This window comes from Microcaecilia unicolor, chromosome 4 (assembly GCF_901765095.1).
Source record: "Microcaecilia unicolor chromosome 4, aMicUni1.1, whole genome shotgun sequence".
Classification (NCBI taxonomy): domain Eukaryota; kingdom Metazoa; phylum Chordata; class Amphibia; order Gymnophiona; family Siphonopidae; genus Microcaecilia; species Microcaecilia unicolor.
The window spans coordinates 264,262,603-264,282,167 of record NC_044034.1 but is presented as its reverse complement, the minus strand read 5'-3'; the positions used below and the strand labels follow the sequence as shown (position 1 = coordinate 264,282,167).

At 43.7% G+C, this 19,565-nt stretch overlaps 1 protein-coding gene across 2 annotated transcripts in view; it reads left to right on the top strand.

Annotated features, from left to right (window-relative positions):
* The window catches only part of CFAP97D2 (CFAP97 domain containing 2), a 47,829-nt gene extending 29,512 nt beyond the window's left edge, over positions 1–18,317 (top strand). For both annotated transcript variants that reach the window (XM_030199566.1, XM_030199565.1), the window contains 2 exons: positions 8,461–8,653; positions 17,538–18,317. In XM_030199566.1, the coding sequence (XP_030055426.1) occupies positions 8,461–8,653; positions 17,538–17,774 (430 nt within the window). In that variant the 3' untranslated portion in view covers positions 17,775–18,317. The remainder of the gene's footprint in view (positions 1–8,460; positions 8,654–17,537) is intronic.
* The last annotated feature ends 1,248 nt before the right edge of the window (positions 18,318–19,565 follow it).

Genomic DNA, 19,565 nt, shown 5'->3' with positions numbered 1-19,565 from the left:
TATTTCAGAATATTGCTATATACGCACAGAGATGACTGGAATACCCAAATTCAGGGGCCCTTTTACAGAGCAGTGGTAAGCCGTTCACTCTTCTGGGACTACCACCGGCCCAACATGGCTGCCAGTGGTAGTCTACTACTATGGCTTGCATGGCGATAACCCGGTGATAATCTGGTATTGCTGCACGCTGCCCAGTTACTGCTGGGTTAGCGCAGGAGCCCTTATTGCCACTTCAATGGGTGGCAGTAAGGGCTCCCCACCGCATGGCCACATGGTAAGAGTTATCTCACCGTGTGGCCATTTGGGGGGGGGTCTTTTACTGACTGTGGGTAAGTGTATGTACATAATTCTACAGTATGCATTCTTTTATTCTCTCTTAGTGGAGGCCTGCATTTCTGAGGGGTGAGGTTAGGGTGGAGATTGCAATAATGCACATACTGATTTTCAAAAGTGTCTGCTTATTTTAATCTGAAAAAGGAGGCACAAGTTTCTGCTGGTCCTCAACTGCTTTCCATCGCGGGGACGACCAAAGTTCACGGGGGCGTGTCGGCAGCATAGCGAAGGCGAACTGGGGCGTGCCTTACACATGGACATCCTTGACCGATAATGGAAAAAAGAAGGGCGTCCCTAACGAGCACTTGAGCGACTTTACTTGGTTCATTTTTTTTACGACCAAGCCTCAAAAAGGTGCCTGAGCTGACCAGATGACCACAGGAGGGAATCGGGGATGACCTCCCCTTACTCCACCAGTGATAACCAACCCCCTCTCACCCTAAAAAAAACCTTTCTAAATATTTTTTTGCAATTCTCTATGCCAGCCTCAAATGTCATACCCAGCTCCATCACAGCAGTATGCAGGTCCCTGGAGCAGTTTTAGTGGGTACTGCAGTGAACTTCAGGCAGGCGGACTCAGGCCCATCCCCCCCTACCTGTTACACTTGTGGTGGTAAATGTGAGCCCTTCAAAACCCACCAAAAACCCACTGTACCCACATGTAGGTGCCCTCTTCACCTCTTAGGGCTATGGTAGTGGTGTACAGTGGGTAGTGTTTTTTTTTTTTTTTTGGGGGGGGGGTTGGGGGGCTCAGCACACAAGGTAAGGGAGCTATGCTCCTGAGAGCAATTTGTGAAGTCCACTGCAGTGCCCCCTAGGGTGTCCAGTTGGTATCCTGGCATGTCAGGGGAACCAGTGCACTACAAATGCTGGCTCCTCCCACGACCAAATGGCTTGGATTTGGTTGTTTCTGAGATGGGCGTCCTCGGTTTCCATTATCACCAAAACTCAGAAACGACCAAGTCTAGGGACGACCATCTCTAAGGACGACCTAAATTTCAAGATTTGGTCGTCCCCAAACGTATTATCGAAACAAAAAGATGGACGCCCATCTTGTTTCGATAATACAGGTTTCCCCGCCCCTTCACCGGGACGTCCTGCGAAGACGTCCTCAGGAAAACGGGCGCCCCTTTCGATTATGCTCCTCAATGACACCTAGATCTTTTTCTTGGGTGCTGACTCCTAAGGTACCAAGGAGACCTACAGCTGATTAAGAAACAGCTATGCCAAGCTGAAAGGGCATGGTGAGGTTCACATTCTTCTAATCACCTTCATCACTGCCACACCTTTCTCCATTTCTAGCATTCTCAATTGAAGACCACTCATCATAAGAATTATACAACTTTAATTTGTGATTCTTCTAATTGATCCAGAAGGCTGTTTCATGTTCTATCTCACCTCTCTGCTATAGGTCCACGATGGTCCGTCCCAAATATTTTATCTGCAATTGATCTTGCCAGTTGCCACCCCACCTAGTTCTTATCTGTACCTTGCTTCCCTGCTGCCTCCTGGACCCCAGCTTCCAGCCCCCCCCCCCCACTACCTCTTTTGCAATCTGTCTGGTCTGAGTTTAACTTGCCCTCCTTAACCATTCTTATTAAGACATACACCCCTTTGCTGGATCCCTTACCTACTTCCTAGCTTAGTATCCCATCTCACGGTCTTCTTCCATTGGCCCTCTCCATGGTCTATTAGAGCCTCTCATCTGGTACCATTTCCCCTCCTGTCCCATAGCCGTGGTCACAACCTTTCACCGGACTAGTTATTTCAAACTATTAATGGCAACAAATTTTGTTAAGTTAATGTATTAAACAATAAACATGATATTATCTATGTTAGGATTGTTATAATAAGGGAAATTGGGGTAATGTACGGCCGTTAATATCAGTCACTGGACTGGAATTTTTGACTCTTGTTTGTATCAGGCTGATTTGTAGCTAAGGCTACATCTTCTTTGGTTGTAATCTAACTTGGACTGTAATGGTTAGCTGGGCTATGAATGCCCATATATTATTATTATTATTATTATTATTAATAATAATCCTATATAATAAAACGCACCTCCAACATTCTGAAGCTGACAGCATGGCTGAGGCATTCCTGCTCTCTGTATCCATCTCCTGAATTGACATCACGTACTTCCGGGTTCGTCACAAGCAGAAGTGACCAACCACACGAGGTTTCTCGGCTTCAGAATGTTGGAGGTGCATTCTATTAAATAGGATTGGTCAGTTCCTTGAAGCACAGCCAGAGCTCAGCGTCCTGCACAGTAACGCTCAGACACCAGAGAGAGGGGGGGGGGGGCTGACACCAGAGAGAGGGAGGGGGGCCTGACACCAGAGAGGGGGGGAGGTATCTCTGTCACATACACTCTCTCTCTCTCTCTCTCTCTCTCACAGTCAATGTCTTTCTCTCTCTCACTCACTCTCACACACTGTCTCTCACATACTCTATGTCTCACACTGTATCACATTCACTCTCTATGTGTCACAGTCACTCACACACTCTCTTGGTCTCATACACTCAGTCTCAGAGAGTCTGTGTCTCACACACTCTCTCTCTCGCACAAATTGTATCTGTGTGAAACACACTCTCTCTCTCTCACACTGTCTCACATACGCACTTGCACACACTCTCATTCTCACACACACACTCGCACCCAGACTCACTCTCTCTCTCTCTCACACACACTTGCACATTCACTCTCTCTCTCGCACACAGTCACTCTCACATACACTCTCTCAAACATACACACTCCGAGGAAAACCTTGCTAGCGCCTGTCTCATTTGTGTCAGAAACGGGCCTTTTTTACTAGTAATAATAATAACTTTCCCACAATTGAGGTAAGACCTAACGGCCTGTAGCTTCACACCACTTCTCTGTTCACGCTTTTTTGAAGAAGGAACAGATCAGCCTTTTTCCAGTCCCATGGAACTTCCCCTCTTGTCAAGGATCTATTAAACACATCCTTTAGAAGACTCACTAATATCTCTCTAAGCTTGGGATGTATCTCATGAGGTCCCGTAGCTTTGTCTACTTTCAGTTCTGTAAGATATAACACTATTTTCTGTGAACAGTGTGGCATCTATGCCATCCCTGTATGTATCTTTGTTAACTATCTACAGACCTTCTTCTGTTTTTTCTTCCGTGAACACTGAACAGAGGTACCCATCAAGTATTTCTGCTTTTCCCTCATCGCTTTCCACAGCACCTTTAGCTCATCAAGGGAGCAGGTACAGTAAAGGTATTGTGGCTCACTCCACAGCACCTTTAAATCTTGTAATTCCACATATGGCCTTCTTCCTTTCCCCAATATACCTGAAAAATATCTTGTCACCTCGCTTTATATCTTTACCATTTTTACTTCTGCCCATGCTTTTGCCATCCTGATTTCTTTCTTTGATTCTTTCAGCTTTTAGTGATTTTCCGTATTTTGTGAATGCTACCTCTTTTGTCTTGATTTCTTTGGAGAACCATATCATGTGGACAATCTGGACAAAGTCAAGAACATTCTTAAATATAAGATAATCACACCTCAACCAATCATCAGGATCATAAATGTGTACCTGAGGCAATGGAGGATTAAGCAAGTTACCCAAGACCACAAGGAGCATCAAGATCTGAACCCTGGTTTCCCTCGGTATAACCACTAGACCATGAGGCTATGCCTCCACACCAGGGATCCCTAACTTGGGAAGTCCAGGTGTCAGAATGGGTCCCTGGCTTGGGAGTTCCCTCCAGAAAAAATCTCTCAAGGGGCCCAACTGGCTCTCCACCTTTTAAAACCTGCGGGCTCGATATTCAGCTGGCAGCGGTGAGTGTTATTCTCTGATATTCAAAGCCTGGCCTTACCCGAACTTGGCTTTAAATATATGCTTATTTTTGAGACAACTAACACATAGCCGCTTAACTCGATATTTAGTACTTAAGCTGCCATGTGTTAGCACATAAAGGGCCCCTTTTACAGAGGTGCACTAACGTTTTTAGTGCATGCTAAAAATTAATGTGTGCTAAATGCTAAGACACCCATTATATTTATCTAGAAACACTAGCACACCTTTGTAAAAGACCCCCCAAAATAGGAGAGACTTTTATGCCGTCCCATTTATGTACTAAGGGGCCCTTTTACTAAGCTGCGTAGGCGCCTATGTGCGCCCAACGTGTGCCAATTTGGAACTACCACTTAGCTACTGTGTGGCCCGGGCGGTAATTTAATTTTGTACGTGCATCCAATAGGTGTACCAGAAATTCTCCAGCATGCAGCACTAACTGGGTGGTAATTGGCATTGTATGCGAGCTGACGATTACCCCCAGTTAATGCATGAGACCTTACCGCTAAGTCAATGGGTGGCAGTAAGGTCTCAGGCCCAAAATGAATGCACATCAATTTTCATTTGCCGCACATCCATTTTTGGCCAATAAAAAAGGCCTTTTTTGCATGTGCACTGAAAAATGAACCTGCGCGCATCCAATACATGCATCTACACCAGCACAGGCCACTTTTCAGCACACCTTAGTAAAAGGATCCCTAAGCCTAGCCTCTTAAGGACTGAATATCAGCACAAGTAGCCAAGTGTTGAGTCTGCCCTTGGAATGCCTCCAACATAGACAGCTTTGAGTTAGATGTTAACCGTGATTTTCAGTGGCACTTAGCTGGTTAAGTTTCACTGAAAATTAGTGGGTAGGCCTGACCAAGTGATTTATATGGTCAGCGGTCAGAAAAATCACTTTGAATAGCGGCCAGATTAGTAATGTTTTTAAATTTACTATTATCTTTAAAGTGCCTTCCAATGTAAGTGCCAAGCTTAGCAAACAGTTTTACTTGGGCTTTAGCGTGCATTTTTTCTTAGAGTGGATTTCTTAATGTCTGATGCATTAGCATATCATTGGTTACCATATTGGACATTGAAGTGCTTTTCAATACATGAGGGAACAAATATCCATGCTAAAAATTATGTGTGGATTTTATTCCATATTTTATTACTGGCATTTATCTTCAAGAAATCATAGAGAATAGGCAAAACCACAGAGGGCAGGAAATGGATAACCATGGTATCTACTTTTGAAATGTAGTAAGGCCAGTCAACTTTAGATCAGCACCTAGAAAGCTATTGAAACAAATAACATAACATAGTAATATAGTGAGTGACGGCGGATAAAGACCTGAACTATCCAGTCTGCCCAACAATCACATTCATTATCAATTCTAGATTAAGTCAACAATGAAAGTGAGATTATATGCTTGATCATTGTCTTTCTTTTGTGTTTCTGGGACATAGATCGTAGAAGTCCGCCCGGCTCTGCCCTTGTGTTCCAATTACCGGAGTGGCCATCAAAGCCCACTCTATCCTATCCAAATCTGTCATGTCATTTGTGGGACACAGACCATAAAAGTCTGCCCAGCACTGTCCTCATGTTCAAAATTACTGGAGTTTCTGTTGAAACCCTCTCCAGCCCATCCTAAACTGGATTTCTGTATGTGGCACTCAGACCATACAAGCCAGCCCAGCACAAGCCTTAGTTGGTACAGCCAGAGTTGCCATCTAAGCACCATTTGACATGCAAACACATATGCAACTCTTTAAGTTTTATTTTCTATACCATTCATTTTCTAACTAGAGATGCTCTGTATTCATCCCATACTTTTTTGAATTCCGCCACTGTTTTTTTTCTCCACCACCTGCCTTGAGAGGTCATTCCAGGCATCAACCAGACAACCACCCTCTGTATAAAAAAGAATTTTCTGGCATTACTCCTGTCTACCACCCCACAACCTCAATTCATGTCCTTTAGTTTTACCATTTTCCCTTCTCTGGAAAATATTTGTTTCTATATTAATACCTTTCAAAATCTGGGAATTACTCAATACAACAGCTATTGCACATACATGAGAATTTAGAATATTGCTACAATATAAAATCCATTTATGAATGGCAGATGCACAATCTGCAGTCCTTTCAATGATCAATCAGTTTATAATCTAGCTCAATTATTACCAACCTGTGGTCTTGGACCGCTGGGGTTCTCTAAAACCATTTCAGGGGGTCCGCAGAAAACAGAAAAGAGAAAAAAAGTCTTTCATGCTGTTATAATCTATGCAAGCAGAACTCAAAGCTTGCTGTTGAGGCAGGATAAGCAGTTGCTACAGAGATGACGCTAGCAGCATCAGCAGCTGTGGGGGAACAGTAGACGCAGGAGTTGTGAGGGTGAGATTGGAAATGGCTACAAAGCCCAGAAGCAAATGTGGTTGTGAGGGTAGGGCCAGCAGGGGCAGCACTGAGTATGTGATCAGAAGCAGCTGTAGAGTCTGGAAACTTCAGTGTTGGGACCAGCATCAGACTGCAGGAGAATGGGTAAAGCAGTCCAGCATCAACAGGTGAAGAGAGGGAGAGATACTAATGTTGAGGTCTAACTGGAGGGAAAGAGGAAGGGTGATTGACTGATGGGGAATGGCTGGGGGGGAGAGAGAGAGAGAGAGAGAGAGAGAGAGAGAGAGAGAGAGAGAGAGAGAGAGACAGGCTCATTTTCTAAAGAGATGGATGTCCAAAAAGTTACATGAATCGGCACTTGGATGTCCATCTCACAGAAACGTCCAAATCGGTATAATTGAAACCACATTTTGGACGTCTTTCTCGGAAGTCCATTGCAAGGACGTCCAAATCTCAAGGGGGCGTATCAGAGGTGTGTTCAAGGCAGGACTTGGGCGTTCCTAAGATTTGGACGTTTTTGAGCCATAATGGAACAAAGCAAAAATGTCCAGCACTAAAACTTGGACGTTTTGAGCGGGACCTGTTTTTATTATGAATAAGGTACAAAAAGATGCCTCAAATGACCAGATGACCACTGGAGGGAATCAGGGATGACCTCCCCTTACTCCCCCAGTGGTCACTAACCCCTTCCCACCCCCAAAAAGTGTGATGAAGATTATTACTTGCTAGCCTCTATGCCAGCCTCACATGTCATATTCAGGTCCATGACAGCAGTATGCAGGTCCCTGGAGTATTTTAGTGCACTTCAGACAGGTGGACCCAGGCCTATCCCTCCACTACCTGTTACACTTGTGCAGGAAACTGTGAGCCCTCCAAAACCCACCAGAAACCCAATGTACCCACATATAGGTGCCCCCTTCACCCATAAGGGCTATGGTAGTGGTGTACAGTTGGGGGTAGTGGGTTGGGGGGGTGGGGGGGGGCTCAGCACACAAGGTAAGGGAGCTGTGTACCTGGGAACATTTTATGAAGTCCACTTCAGTGCCCCCTAGGGTGCCCGATTCCTGTCCTGGCATGTCAGGGAGACCAGTCTTCTAAAAATGCTGGCTCCTCCCACATCCAAATGGCTTGACTTTGGACATTTTAAACTTGGACATCTTTGTTTTACAAAGACGTCCAAATCGCAAAACGTCCAAATCGCACGACGACCATGGTATTTTCGAACACAAAAGATGGACATTCATGTTTTTCGAAAATGACCTTCTCCCTGCCTCGGACAAATTCCGAATTAGACGTTTCTTTCGAAAATGCCCATCAGAGTGAGTGAGTCTGCTGGGGACTGGCCCCGGAGAAGGGGTGAGGGAACTGGCAGGGGAGAGGGAGAGAGATTGAGACTGATAGGGACTGGCTAGAAGAGAACAGGAAGAGACTTGTTGGGGAACGTGAGAGAGATGCTGTGGGGATTGGCTGGGGGAAAGAGAAAAATACCAGTTAAGGAGAGAGAGAGAGACTGGAGGAAACTGGCTTGGAAGAGGGAGAAAGACTAAGGCTGATGGGGACTGGCTAGAAGGGAAGAGAAAGAAACTGGTGGTCAGAGATAGGCTGATGGGGACAGGCTGGAGGGCAGGAAGAGAAAGCAGGAAGGAGAAGGGAGATAGAGAGGGCTAATGGGAACAGGGTTAGCACTGAGGGAAGAGGGTTCGGAAAGAATGATGGGGATGAACTAGGGGTCCCTGAACATTGTGGAAATTAATAAAGAGTACACACAGCCACGAAAGTTGGAAACCTCTGATCTAGATAACTTGATTTTTTAAAGCAAATATTGTATGATTCAGTATCAAGCCTTATAGATAAAAAGGGATCGGTAAGTATAAAATACTCATGTTTTGTTTACATTAGTATAATTTTTTGCACTAGCTTAAACAAGGAGAAACGTGAACAAGAATTGCTGAGGGTGTCCCGAGAGAATCAGGCCATCCTGAACAGACTCATGAAGTGTGAGCCTCAGTATCAAGTGCAGAAGTGGCAGGAGGATTGGGAGAAGGCTGAACGATACATGGACAGCATTGCTAGATATCCACGAGGGTGGTACAATATTCAGCAAGGAAAGGTAATCCTGATGCACTTTTCACTTCAAAAGAAAAGTTATTCACTTTGAAAGAGATTTCAGGGCTGAACAAAAATCTTACCTTATTTGCGCCTCTTTTAACAAGCAATTTGTTTGAACAAGTTATTTTGTTTTTAACTTAGTGACAAATATGGTAAAACTTTTAATTAGGGTGACCACTGGACACCCACTTGTCAAAACTGTGCCAGACAACACCATGTTTAATAGGCTCACCTTCCTCTGCTTACCCACCTTCCTGGCAGGGCCATTAGCAGGCTGGTCCAACCATTAGGCAAAACTAAGTGATCGCCTAGAGCAGTAGATTCTTGGGGGTAGCAAAGGCAGCTGCAATTAAAGCAAAACAACAGGTCCTGACAACCACACAAACTCAAAACAACCATCAGCACATACTAACATACTTTAACCTGTAATTTTATAAGATGTTTGTGTAATGATCATGAGTTTAATTATCAAAGTCTTGGGAGGGTTGAATCTAGGGGAGGGGGGAATAAGGCTGAAAGTTCACCTAGGGCTCCCACTACCCTTGCACCAACACTGCTCTTCAGAGGCAGAGAAATCAGTCTGGCATTGTGGAGACACATGGAGCTTATACTGTTTGCCTAGGCTCTCTAGCTGCTCCTTTTCCTGATCCTATACTTCTGGAATACAAAGACAACACACACTATTTGTTTGTAAGATTATATAATTTCAGAGTTTTATTATTGTTTTATTTTTATTTGTATTTTAAGATGTATTTTATGATTATGTAAATGTTTTGGGGATATTAGGCAGAATATAAATCAATAAACTATATATTATGGATATAGGCATAGTTTGAGGTGGGAATGGAGGGGTGGCATCTCCCAAAAATATCATGGATGCTACTACTAAACTGGTTCTTCTTTCCCTACTACCAATATGACTTCTCCAGCTCCCACCCACCCCTAGCACAACTGTTTATTTATAGTCAATTATTCTAATTAGGATAACAAGATGAGAGTTTTCATTACATTTAATTAGTTTCTGAGAAGCAAACACTAAATAAATTACACATTATAGCATATAATCTTAAGGCTCTTTATGTTAATCTAATATCCCTAGTGCCTTAAGAAGTTTTAATTAAACAACTCTATAATACTAAGATGCAGACAGCAGTCCAGGAGCGAGAGGGGTGCTATCCAGTATTGCACTGAGTGTCACATGTATGATTATCTTCCAGTTGGTGAGAGGTTATGTATGTGTGCTTGATGAAAAGAGCTCCTAGCTCTCAGAGAATGAGTACGTTCTCTTGAGGCTAGAGTAGCAGACTTGGAGGAGCTGAGGGAGACAGAGAGGTACATAGAGGAGGCTTACAAGGATGTTGTAGAGAAGTCCCACCTCCAGTCTGTTAGTCCCTGTGCTGCCTTGGAGGAGGGAGGTCTCCTAGAAGGAAAACATCACCCTGGTGAAGTAAGAAGTAATCCTGTAGCCAGAAGCATCCCACCAGGGGATGCAATATCCTCTTGCACCGAGGATTTGTCTCCATGAGCTTCTGCCAAGGAGAGAAGGGTTAGGATGGCTGTCGTTGGTGATTTGATTATTTGGCATGTAGATAGTTGGGTGGCTGGTGGACGTGAGGATTGCCTGGTCCTTTGCCTGCCTGGTGTGAAGGTGGCGAACCTCATGTATCACCTGGATTGGATTTTAGATAGTGCTGGGGAGGAGCCGGCTGTCTTGGTACATGTGGGTACTAATGACATAGGAAAATGTGAGAGGGAGGTTTTGGAAGCCAAAGTTAGGCTGCTAGGTAGAAAGCTAAAATCCAGATCCTGCAGAGTAGCATTTTCAGAAATGTTTCCCGTTCCACGTGCAGGACCCAAGAGACAGACAGAGCTCTGAAGTCTCAATGTGTGATTGAGATGATGATGCAGGGATGAGGGATTTAGATTTGTTAGAAACTGGGCAACATTCTGGGGAAGAGAGAGCCTGTTGTGAAAGGATGAGCTCCACCTTAACCGGGATGGAACTAGGCTTCTGGTGCTAACATTTAAAAAGGAGATAGAGCAGCTTTTAAACTAAAATGGGGGGGGGGGGGGGGAGCTGATAGTCACCCAGGAGCACATGGTTCAGTGTGGAGTATCCTTGAAGGATATTGAAACAGGATCTTTAGGGAATCCCAATAGAGAGGTTTCAATAATGGTGAAAGAAAGCCAGGAGTGTTCAATGGGGGAACAGAGTAAAAGATGCAAATTATCCCCATTAACTTCAAAGCAGCCTGTACAATTGCTAGAAGCCTTTAAAATAAGATAGGAGAATTGGAATATATAGCACTAAATGAAGAGGTAGATATAATCGGCATTTCAGAGTCCTGGTGAAAGGAGGACAATCAATGGGACACTGTGTTAGCAGGGTACAAATTATATTGCAACGATAGAGTGGATCAAATTGAGGGGGAGGGGTTGCGCTATATGTTAAAGAGGGAATTGAGTCAAACAAAATAAACATTGTACATGAAACAGATAGCAGCGTGGAACCTTTATGGATATAAATTCCAGGTGTGAAGGAAAGGAGTATACTGGTAGGACTGTACCAGGGGCGTAGCCACGGGTGGGCCTGGGTGGGCCCAGGCCCACCCATTTCCACCCAAGGCCCACCCAAAAATAATGGATCAAAACCGCAACCGCCATCGCCATCGCCATCGCAACCGCAGCTTCACTTGAGTCTTCTTTTCTCTTTCCCCTCCCTCACCCCTGCCGTAAGCAATAGCATCTGGTTTAAATTAAGGGCGGGGCCAGCAGTGATTCGCTGAGCACTCCAGAGCCTTCCCTCTGCCACGATCTGCCCTCTGGGAAACAGGAAGTTGCACTGAAGAGAGCTGATCGTGGCAGGGAAGGCTCTGGAGCAGTTCTCTTCATCTGTGATCAGCGATAGTGAGGGAGGAAAACGGAGTGAGTGGCTGTACTTGTAGGGTGGGAGAGGGACAGGCTGGGAGACAGTGGCTTCACTTGCGTGGGGGTGGGAGGTGGGGGGGGCTTGAGGCCATAGGGAAGGGATTGGAGAGAGGTTCTGGACCTTCAAAAGGGGGGGGGTTGGCTGGAGAAAAGGGAGAGAGATTCTGGACCTGCAAAAGTGGGGAGATGGCTGGCTGAAGGGAAGGGAGAGAGGTTTGGGACCTGCAAAAGGGGGGAGATGGCTGGCTGAAGGGAAGGGAGAGAGGTTTGGGACCTGCAAAAGGGGGGAGATGGCTGGCTGAAGGGAAGGAAGAGAGGTTTGGGACCTGCAAGGGGAGAGGTTGCTGCTTGGAGGGTAGGGAGAGAGTTTTGGATCTGCAAAGGGGGGTGGTGGCTAGCTGGAAGGAAGGGAAGTTCTGGACCTGCAATGGGGGGTGGCTGGCTGGCTGGAGGCAAGGGAGAGAGATGCTGGACCTGAAAGGGGGGGAGGAAGATGGAGGGAAGGATGAGAGGTGCTGGACCTGCAAGGGAGAGAGGCTGGGGGCTGGAGGAAAGGAAGAGAGTTGTTAGACCTGCAAGGGGGGCAGGCTGGAAGGAAGGGAGAGAGGTGCTGGACCTGTGGGGAGGGGGCTAGAGGCTGGAGGGAAGGCCTGCAGGGGAGGCTTGAGGGAAGGGAGAGAGGTGCTGTACCAGGAGGAGAGATTAGAGGGAAGGGAGAGAGATGGCAGATCAAGGGGATGAAGGAAGAGGGAGACAAATTGTTTAACCCACAGTGGGAGAAAGAGCCAAAAGCTGGAAGAGAGAAGCAGAGTAGCTGGATAGGTGGGATCGGAGAGCAGAGAGAGACATTGGTGTGAGTGAGGAAGAAAGTGGAGATACAGAAACAGACGTGAGATGCTGTATTGGAATAACATATGAACACAGAGGGGTAATGCCTGACAGAGAGGGGGGAATGTGAGAATAGAGAGGCTATGCTGGACACTTGGAGGGAGGGGTATATGGTCACAGGGGAGATACTAGACATAGGGGACAATAGGAACTCAAAAGGGAGATACTGGGCATGTGAGGGCATAGGGACACAAGGGGTGATGCTGGACACAGGGGTAGGGGATAGAAGGGTGGTGATGGATGCAGGAATTTGAACATACTGGAGATACTGGACAAGGAACTATAGGGACACAGAGATGGGAGATGGATGGTGGACATGGAGAGAGAAGAAATGACAAATAGACAGGAGACCCTGGTAAGTGAATTAAGACAGAAGAAAGCAGAAACCAGAGACTAGAACCAAGCTGATTTGAAAAATAAAATAACCAGACATCAAAAGGTAGAAAAAAATCATTTTTTTTTTCAATTTTGTGATTAAAATGTGTCACATTTGGAATGTACATCTTGCCAGAGCTGGTGTTAGACATGGCTGGAGCCCAGGCCATAAATTTGGGAGGGAACCCCAAAGCCCATCACCAGACTGCACTGCCTTCAGCTTCCATCATGCTTGTGGCTCTCTCTGGCCAGGCCGCCAGGGGACCAAGAGCAATTGCTCTAGTTGCACTCCAACACCATCCCTGGCATGTACTATGTTTATATTTTGCACAGGAGGAAATGCATTTCTTTCTGTATCTCTGGTATCGTATTACATGCAAGTTTTGGCTTTTTGGGGTTTTGGTTATATTTATGTTTATACATTTTAGTCAATTATTCTATATTTGGCATTTTTATTCCGTGTGTGTGATCGAGGTATTCTGTTAGCATGAATTTTCTATGTAGCCTTCTGTAGTAAGTTTGGTTTGTTTAGTTTTCCCAATAGATATATTGATATTTTACGGCCCCACTGTAATATGTAGGGCAATGCCTTTTTCATAGATAGGATCCTTCTTTTGGAAGTTAGTGCTGGCATTGTAGATTTGCATTAGGTTATAATTGACATTTTGTTTTAAAGATTGTTTAATTTACTGTATGGCGGCTGTTGAGATTACGGTGAGTTTTGTGGGGAAATGTCCTAACTCTGCTCTGTACCCATTGGGGGAGGGACAGGGGGTTCTGTGGATGCAGAATTTATTTGCCTTTAATACTATATACTTTCTGGGATCATTTCTATAGCATCTAACTGGAAAGATATGTTGAAAAGTGTTTGGTCTTGCTATACAGGCTAAGTATGTGTGTTAGGGACCCGAGGCTCAATGGAGGCGGAAGAGTGCAATCTCTTGTACTTCCCCCTGAAGCCTGCACTGCTACCCTTATTGAAGTTATTGGGAGTGGAGTAGAGCTGGAGCATGGGGTGGGGTATCAGGTGGCAAGTTTTTCAATTTCAAAAAAGTTGGCAACCCTGGTGCCCACCCATCTGACTTGTTGGCCCACCCAAAAATTGCTTTCTGGCTACGCCACTGGACTGTACTACCATCCCCCAGGACAGAACGAACAGACAGATTAAAATATGTTTATAGAAATTAGGAAAGCTGGCAAATTGGGCAACATTATAATAATGGGTGATTTCAATTATCCTAATATTGACTGGATAAATGTTACATCAGGGAGTGCTAGGGAGGTAAAATTTCTAGATGTAATAAATGACTGCTTCTTGGAGAAACTGGTCCAGGAACCAATGAAAGGGGGAGCTATTTTGGATCTAGTCCTTAGTGGAATGTGGGGCATAGTACAAGAGGTAATGGTGTTGGATCCACTGGGAAACAGTAATCATAACATGATCAAATTTGAGCTGATATCTGGAGTGAATTCACTAAGGAAATCTATTGTAGCAGCTTTTTTTATTTTTCGAAAGGGAGACTATGACAAAATGAGGAAAATGGTTAAAAAGAAGCTGAAAGGATCGCCCACAAAGATTAGGACTTTAAATCAGGTGTGGACGTTGTTTAAAAATACAGTCATGGAAGGCCAGACTAGATGTATTCCATGTATTAACAAAGTTAGAAAAAAAAACAAATGACAGCCAGCGTGGTTAAAAGGTGAGGTGACAGGATATTAGAGCCAAAAGAACATCCTTCAAAAAATGGAAAAAGGATTTGAATTAAGAAAATAAGAAGCAACATAAGCACTGTCAAAAAAGACGCAAAGCATTGATAAAGAAGACTAAAAGAGAATATGAAGAAAGACATGCCGCAGAGACAAAAAAATCATAGTAACACTTTTTTCAGGTATATCAGAAGTAGGAAGCTTGTGAAGAAATCTGTGGGACTGTTAGATCAGAAAGAAGCAAATGGAGCACTCAGGGAGGACAAGGCCATAGCAGAGAGATTGAATGAATTCTTGGCTTTGGTCTTTATGGAAAAAGATGTAAGAGATCTACCTATATCGGAAATTATTTTCAGGGGTGACGATGTGGAGGAACTGAAAGAAATCTTGGTGAACTTGGAAGATGTACTGAGCCAAATTAACAAGTTAAAGAGTAATAAATCACCTGGACCAAATGGTATACACCCCAGGGTATTGAAAGAACTCAAACATGAAATTACTGATCTGCTGCTAGTGATCTATAACCTGTCTTTAAATCGTCAGTAGTACCTGAAGACTGGAAGGTGGCCAATGTGATGCTGATTTTTAAAAAGGGTTCTAGGGGTAATCCGGGAAATTACAGACCGGTAAGCCTGATTTCAGTGCCGGGCAAAATAGTGGAAACTATCATAAAGAATAAAATTACAGAACACGTAGGCAAACATGGTTTAATGGGACAGAGTCAGCATGAGTTCAGCCAAGGGAGGTCTTGCATCACCAATTTGCTTTATTTCTTTGAAGGCATGAATAAACAAGTGGATAAAAGTGAGCTGGTTGATGTAGTGTATCTAGATTTTCAGAAAGCTTTTGAGAAAGTACCTCATGAGAGGCTCCTGAGAAAATTAAGGAGTCATGGGATAGGAGGCAATGTCCTTCTGTGGATTAAGAATTGGTTATTGGACAAAAAGCAGAGGATAGGGTTAAATGGCCATTTTTTTCAATGGAGGAGGGTGAATAGTGGAGTGCCGCAGGGATCTGTACTGGCACCGCTGCTATTTAACATATTTATAAATGATGTGGATATCAGAATGAGGTGATTAAATTTGCAGATGATACGAAATTATTCAAAGTTGTCATAACGCATTTGGATTGTGAAAATTTGCAGGAAAACCTTAAGAAACTGGAAGACTGGGCATCCAAATGGCAAATGAAATTTAATGTAGAGTAATGCAAAGTGATGCACATTGTGAATAATAATCTGAATCATAGTTATCTGATGCTAGGGTCCACTTTAGGAGAGTCACTCAAGAAAAAGACCTAGGTGTCATTGAAGACAATACATTGAAATCTTTTGTCCAGTGTGCGACGGCAGCCAAAAAAGCAAACAGGATACTAGGAATAATTCGGAGAGGGATGCAAAATAAGACCAAAAATATTATAATGCCTCTGTATTGCTCCATGGTGCGACCTCATCTTGAGTATTGTGTTCCATTCTGGTTGCCATATCTCAAAAAAGATATAGCGGAATTAGAAAAGTTTCAAAGAAGAGCTACCAAAATGATAGTGGGGATGGAACTGCTCCCATTTGAGGAAAAGCTAAAGAGGTTAGGGCTCTTCAGATGGGGAGGATATGATTGAGGTTTACAAAATCCTGAGTGGTGTGGAACAGGTAGAGGTGAATCTATTTTTCACTCATTCAAAAAGTACAAAAACCAGGGGATACTCAGTGTAATTGCATGGAAATACTTTTAAAACAAATAGGAGGAAATATTTTTTCACTCAAAGAATAGTTAAGCTGTCTAGAACTCATTGCCGAAGGATATAGTAATGATGGTTAGTGTATCTGGGTTTAAAAAAGGTATGGACAGGTTCCTGGAGGAAACATCCATAGTCTGTTATTGAGAAGGACATGGGGAAGCCACTGCTTGCCCTGGGATTGGTTGGGTAGAATGGTGCTACTAACTGGGTTTCTGCCAGTTACTTGTGACCTGGATTGGCCACTGCTGGAAGCAGGATATTGGGCTGATGGACAATTGGTCTGACCCAGTATGGCTATTCTCATATTCTTACCCTTTGACCACCCCCTTCCAAAGTAAGTGGTAAACCATACCTATGACCATGAAGGAAGAGAAACTGAGGAATCACATTTTCACCTGCTGACCTTAGTACTGTGCCCCATGAAATGGGGAGGAACCTAAAAGCGATGAGGGGGACATGGAGAGGAACCTGTGATTGGAGTGAAAGAGAGAAGCCTGAGGAGGAAGGGAGAGATGAAGAGGACTCTGGTGGGGAAGGAAAAGACAAGAGTGAAATATAAAGGGGTGGGAGGGGAGAAAGAATGTAGTGCGGGGCAGATGGATAGGAATCTGGAAGAAACAAGAGGAAGAAAAGGAACAGATGGGAGGATGAGAAAGGCAGGGCCGGATCTAAGATTATACATCCAAGGATGGAAGTAAGAGTGGAGAGATCCCTTTCAAAACTGGAAAAAAGCAGGGGGTTCTATTTTTTAGGTGACTTCAGAATTTGGTGCCCTAGACATGTGCTTAAGTCAGTAAAAGGGATGAAAGAGTAGTTCAATGACACAGAGCATCAACTGTGCTCCTCTTTTTAAAATTCTTAATCCACCCACATGTGTCATATATGGAATTCAGTAGATTTATTTGCATATGTAGCCCACTTGTAAAACAGGACAGTTGTGCACTCTATTCTAACTTAAGCAGCATGTTGAACAATTGTTTAAAAAGTAGTACTGGCCACTTGACCACCCTACATGCAATATATTTAAAATTGCACAGGCTGAATGATTTACAGCACATGTCCAGGTTCATTTAAAAATATACAGCAATTATAATGTATTCTTTCTTTCTTTCTTTCTTTCTTTCTTTCTTTCTTTCTTTCTTTCTTTCTTTCTTTTTTTCTTTTGTACCATTGTGCAATTAAATCATGAGAAATTATTGTGATGCTTATGGTTTTCAACATTTTTTTACTGTTTTTTTTTCTATTTCCAGAATAAGCCAAAAGGACAAAAAAGAGCATCCAAGAAAAGAGAGTCCAAGAAAGCAATGCAGTACAAAGCTGAAAGTGTAGCAGGGACACCGGAAGCAGAAGACACCACAGAGTACAGAGAAGATACGCAGTCTAAATCAGAGAGTGAAAGGGCAAGTAAAACTGAATTCAAGCCCAGCAAAAAGGTGAAAGCTCTGAATGCAAACAACAAACAAATGGAAAGTAAAAAGGCAAAGTAGTCTTAGGCGTAAGGATGAAAAGCCAAAAACACGTCCCCCCCCCCCCACTCCAGAGCAGCAAATGAGAAAAGAGAACATGGTAAACCAAGATGGAATTAATACCAGAATATGAAAACTGTGGAACAATGAGGCTGATTGTGAAAGTGAAAATGAAAGAGGATGAATCAAAACAATTCACTGGAGACTGTGGCCCTGAAATTATGTATTCAAAGTGATTTTCAGTGCTCTGTGAATTCACTGTCATGATGTCTGGCACTAAAGGCACTACCTGAACTCATATTTTTGCGAAATGTATTTTAGGCTGTTAAGTAAAAACAGATCCCAGAATAGGCTTACTCTCTCAGAAATTCTAAAAATGCTTAATAAGATGTTCCTGCATATTAATCAGAAGTTGCTGGCCTAGGCATGTAAAGGAGGGGATTTTTATGAGAGAAGTACCACAAGTATCTTTCTAACTTACATAAGTATGTAAGTGTTGCCATACTAGGACAGACTGAAGGTCCATCAAGCCCAGTATCCTGTTTCCAACAGTGGCCAATCCAGGTCACAAGTACCTGGCAAGGTCCCAAAACAGTATAGTACATTTTATGCTGCTTATCCTATAAATACCAACAAAAAAATAAGCAGAGTGCTAAGGGAGAATTATATGGTGGAGTTTATAGGTAAAGTCTCATAAACATGCAGCGGTTATCGTTTAGTGTCTCTTATGCTGCTTAGTTATAATCATAGACTGTTACCCACCATCCTACCATTAGATGAGCTACCTAGCATGCTTATTTTTTACTTTTTTACTTTTTTTCTTGTATTTTTACAAAGCATGCCGTTTGGCTCTTATATTATAATTGTAGCTGATGGCTTAAGGGATCAATCACTTATCTGTATGCCTATACAGCAGCACACCCCAACAGGAGCCTGTTTCGCCCTCCTGGCTTTCTCAAGGGGAACTCTTTGTGCTGTTTCAGGCAATCAGTTTGTTCTCATCTGCCATCTATCATTGATTGCAAAATGACGGCAGCGTCTTTTTAAAATCCTATCTCACCGGAAACAGCTGATCTAACCAATTGTGTCCTAGAAATAAGCAGTGGATTTTCCCAAGTCTATTTTAATAATGGCTTATGGACTTTTAGCAAACTAGCCAAACCTTTTTTTAAACCCTGCTAAGCTAACTGCTTTTACCACATTCTCTGGCAACAAATTCCAGAGTTTAATTACACTTTGAGTGAATAAATATTTTCTCTGATTCATTTTAAATTTACTACTTTGAAGCTTCATTTCATGCCCCCTAGTCCTAGTATTTTTGGAAAGAGTAAATAAGTGATTCACGTCTACCCGATCCACTCCACTTATTATTTTATATACCTCTAGCATATCTCCCCTCAGACATCTTTTCTTCAAGCTGAAGAACGCTAGCTGTGGCAGCCTTTCCTCATAGGGAAGTTGTCCCGTCCCCTTCTCTATACCTTTTCTAATTCCACTATTTTCTAAAGAGAAGGGCGCCCATCTTTCGACACAAATCGGGAGATGGGCGTCCTTCTCTCAGGGTCGCCCAAATCGGCATAATCGAAAGCCGATTTTGGGCGTCCCCAACTGCTTCCCATCGTGGGGATGACCAAAGTTCCCGGGGGCGTGTCGGAGGTGTAGCGAAGGTGGGACTGGGGCGTGCCTAACAGATGGGTATCCTCAAGCGATAATGGAAAAAAGAAGGGCGTCTCTGACGAACACTTGGCCGACTTTACTTGGTCCTTTTTTTTTATGACCAAGCCTCAAAAAGGTTCCTGAGCTGACCAGATG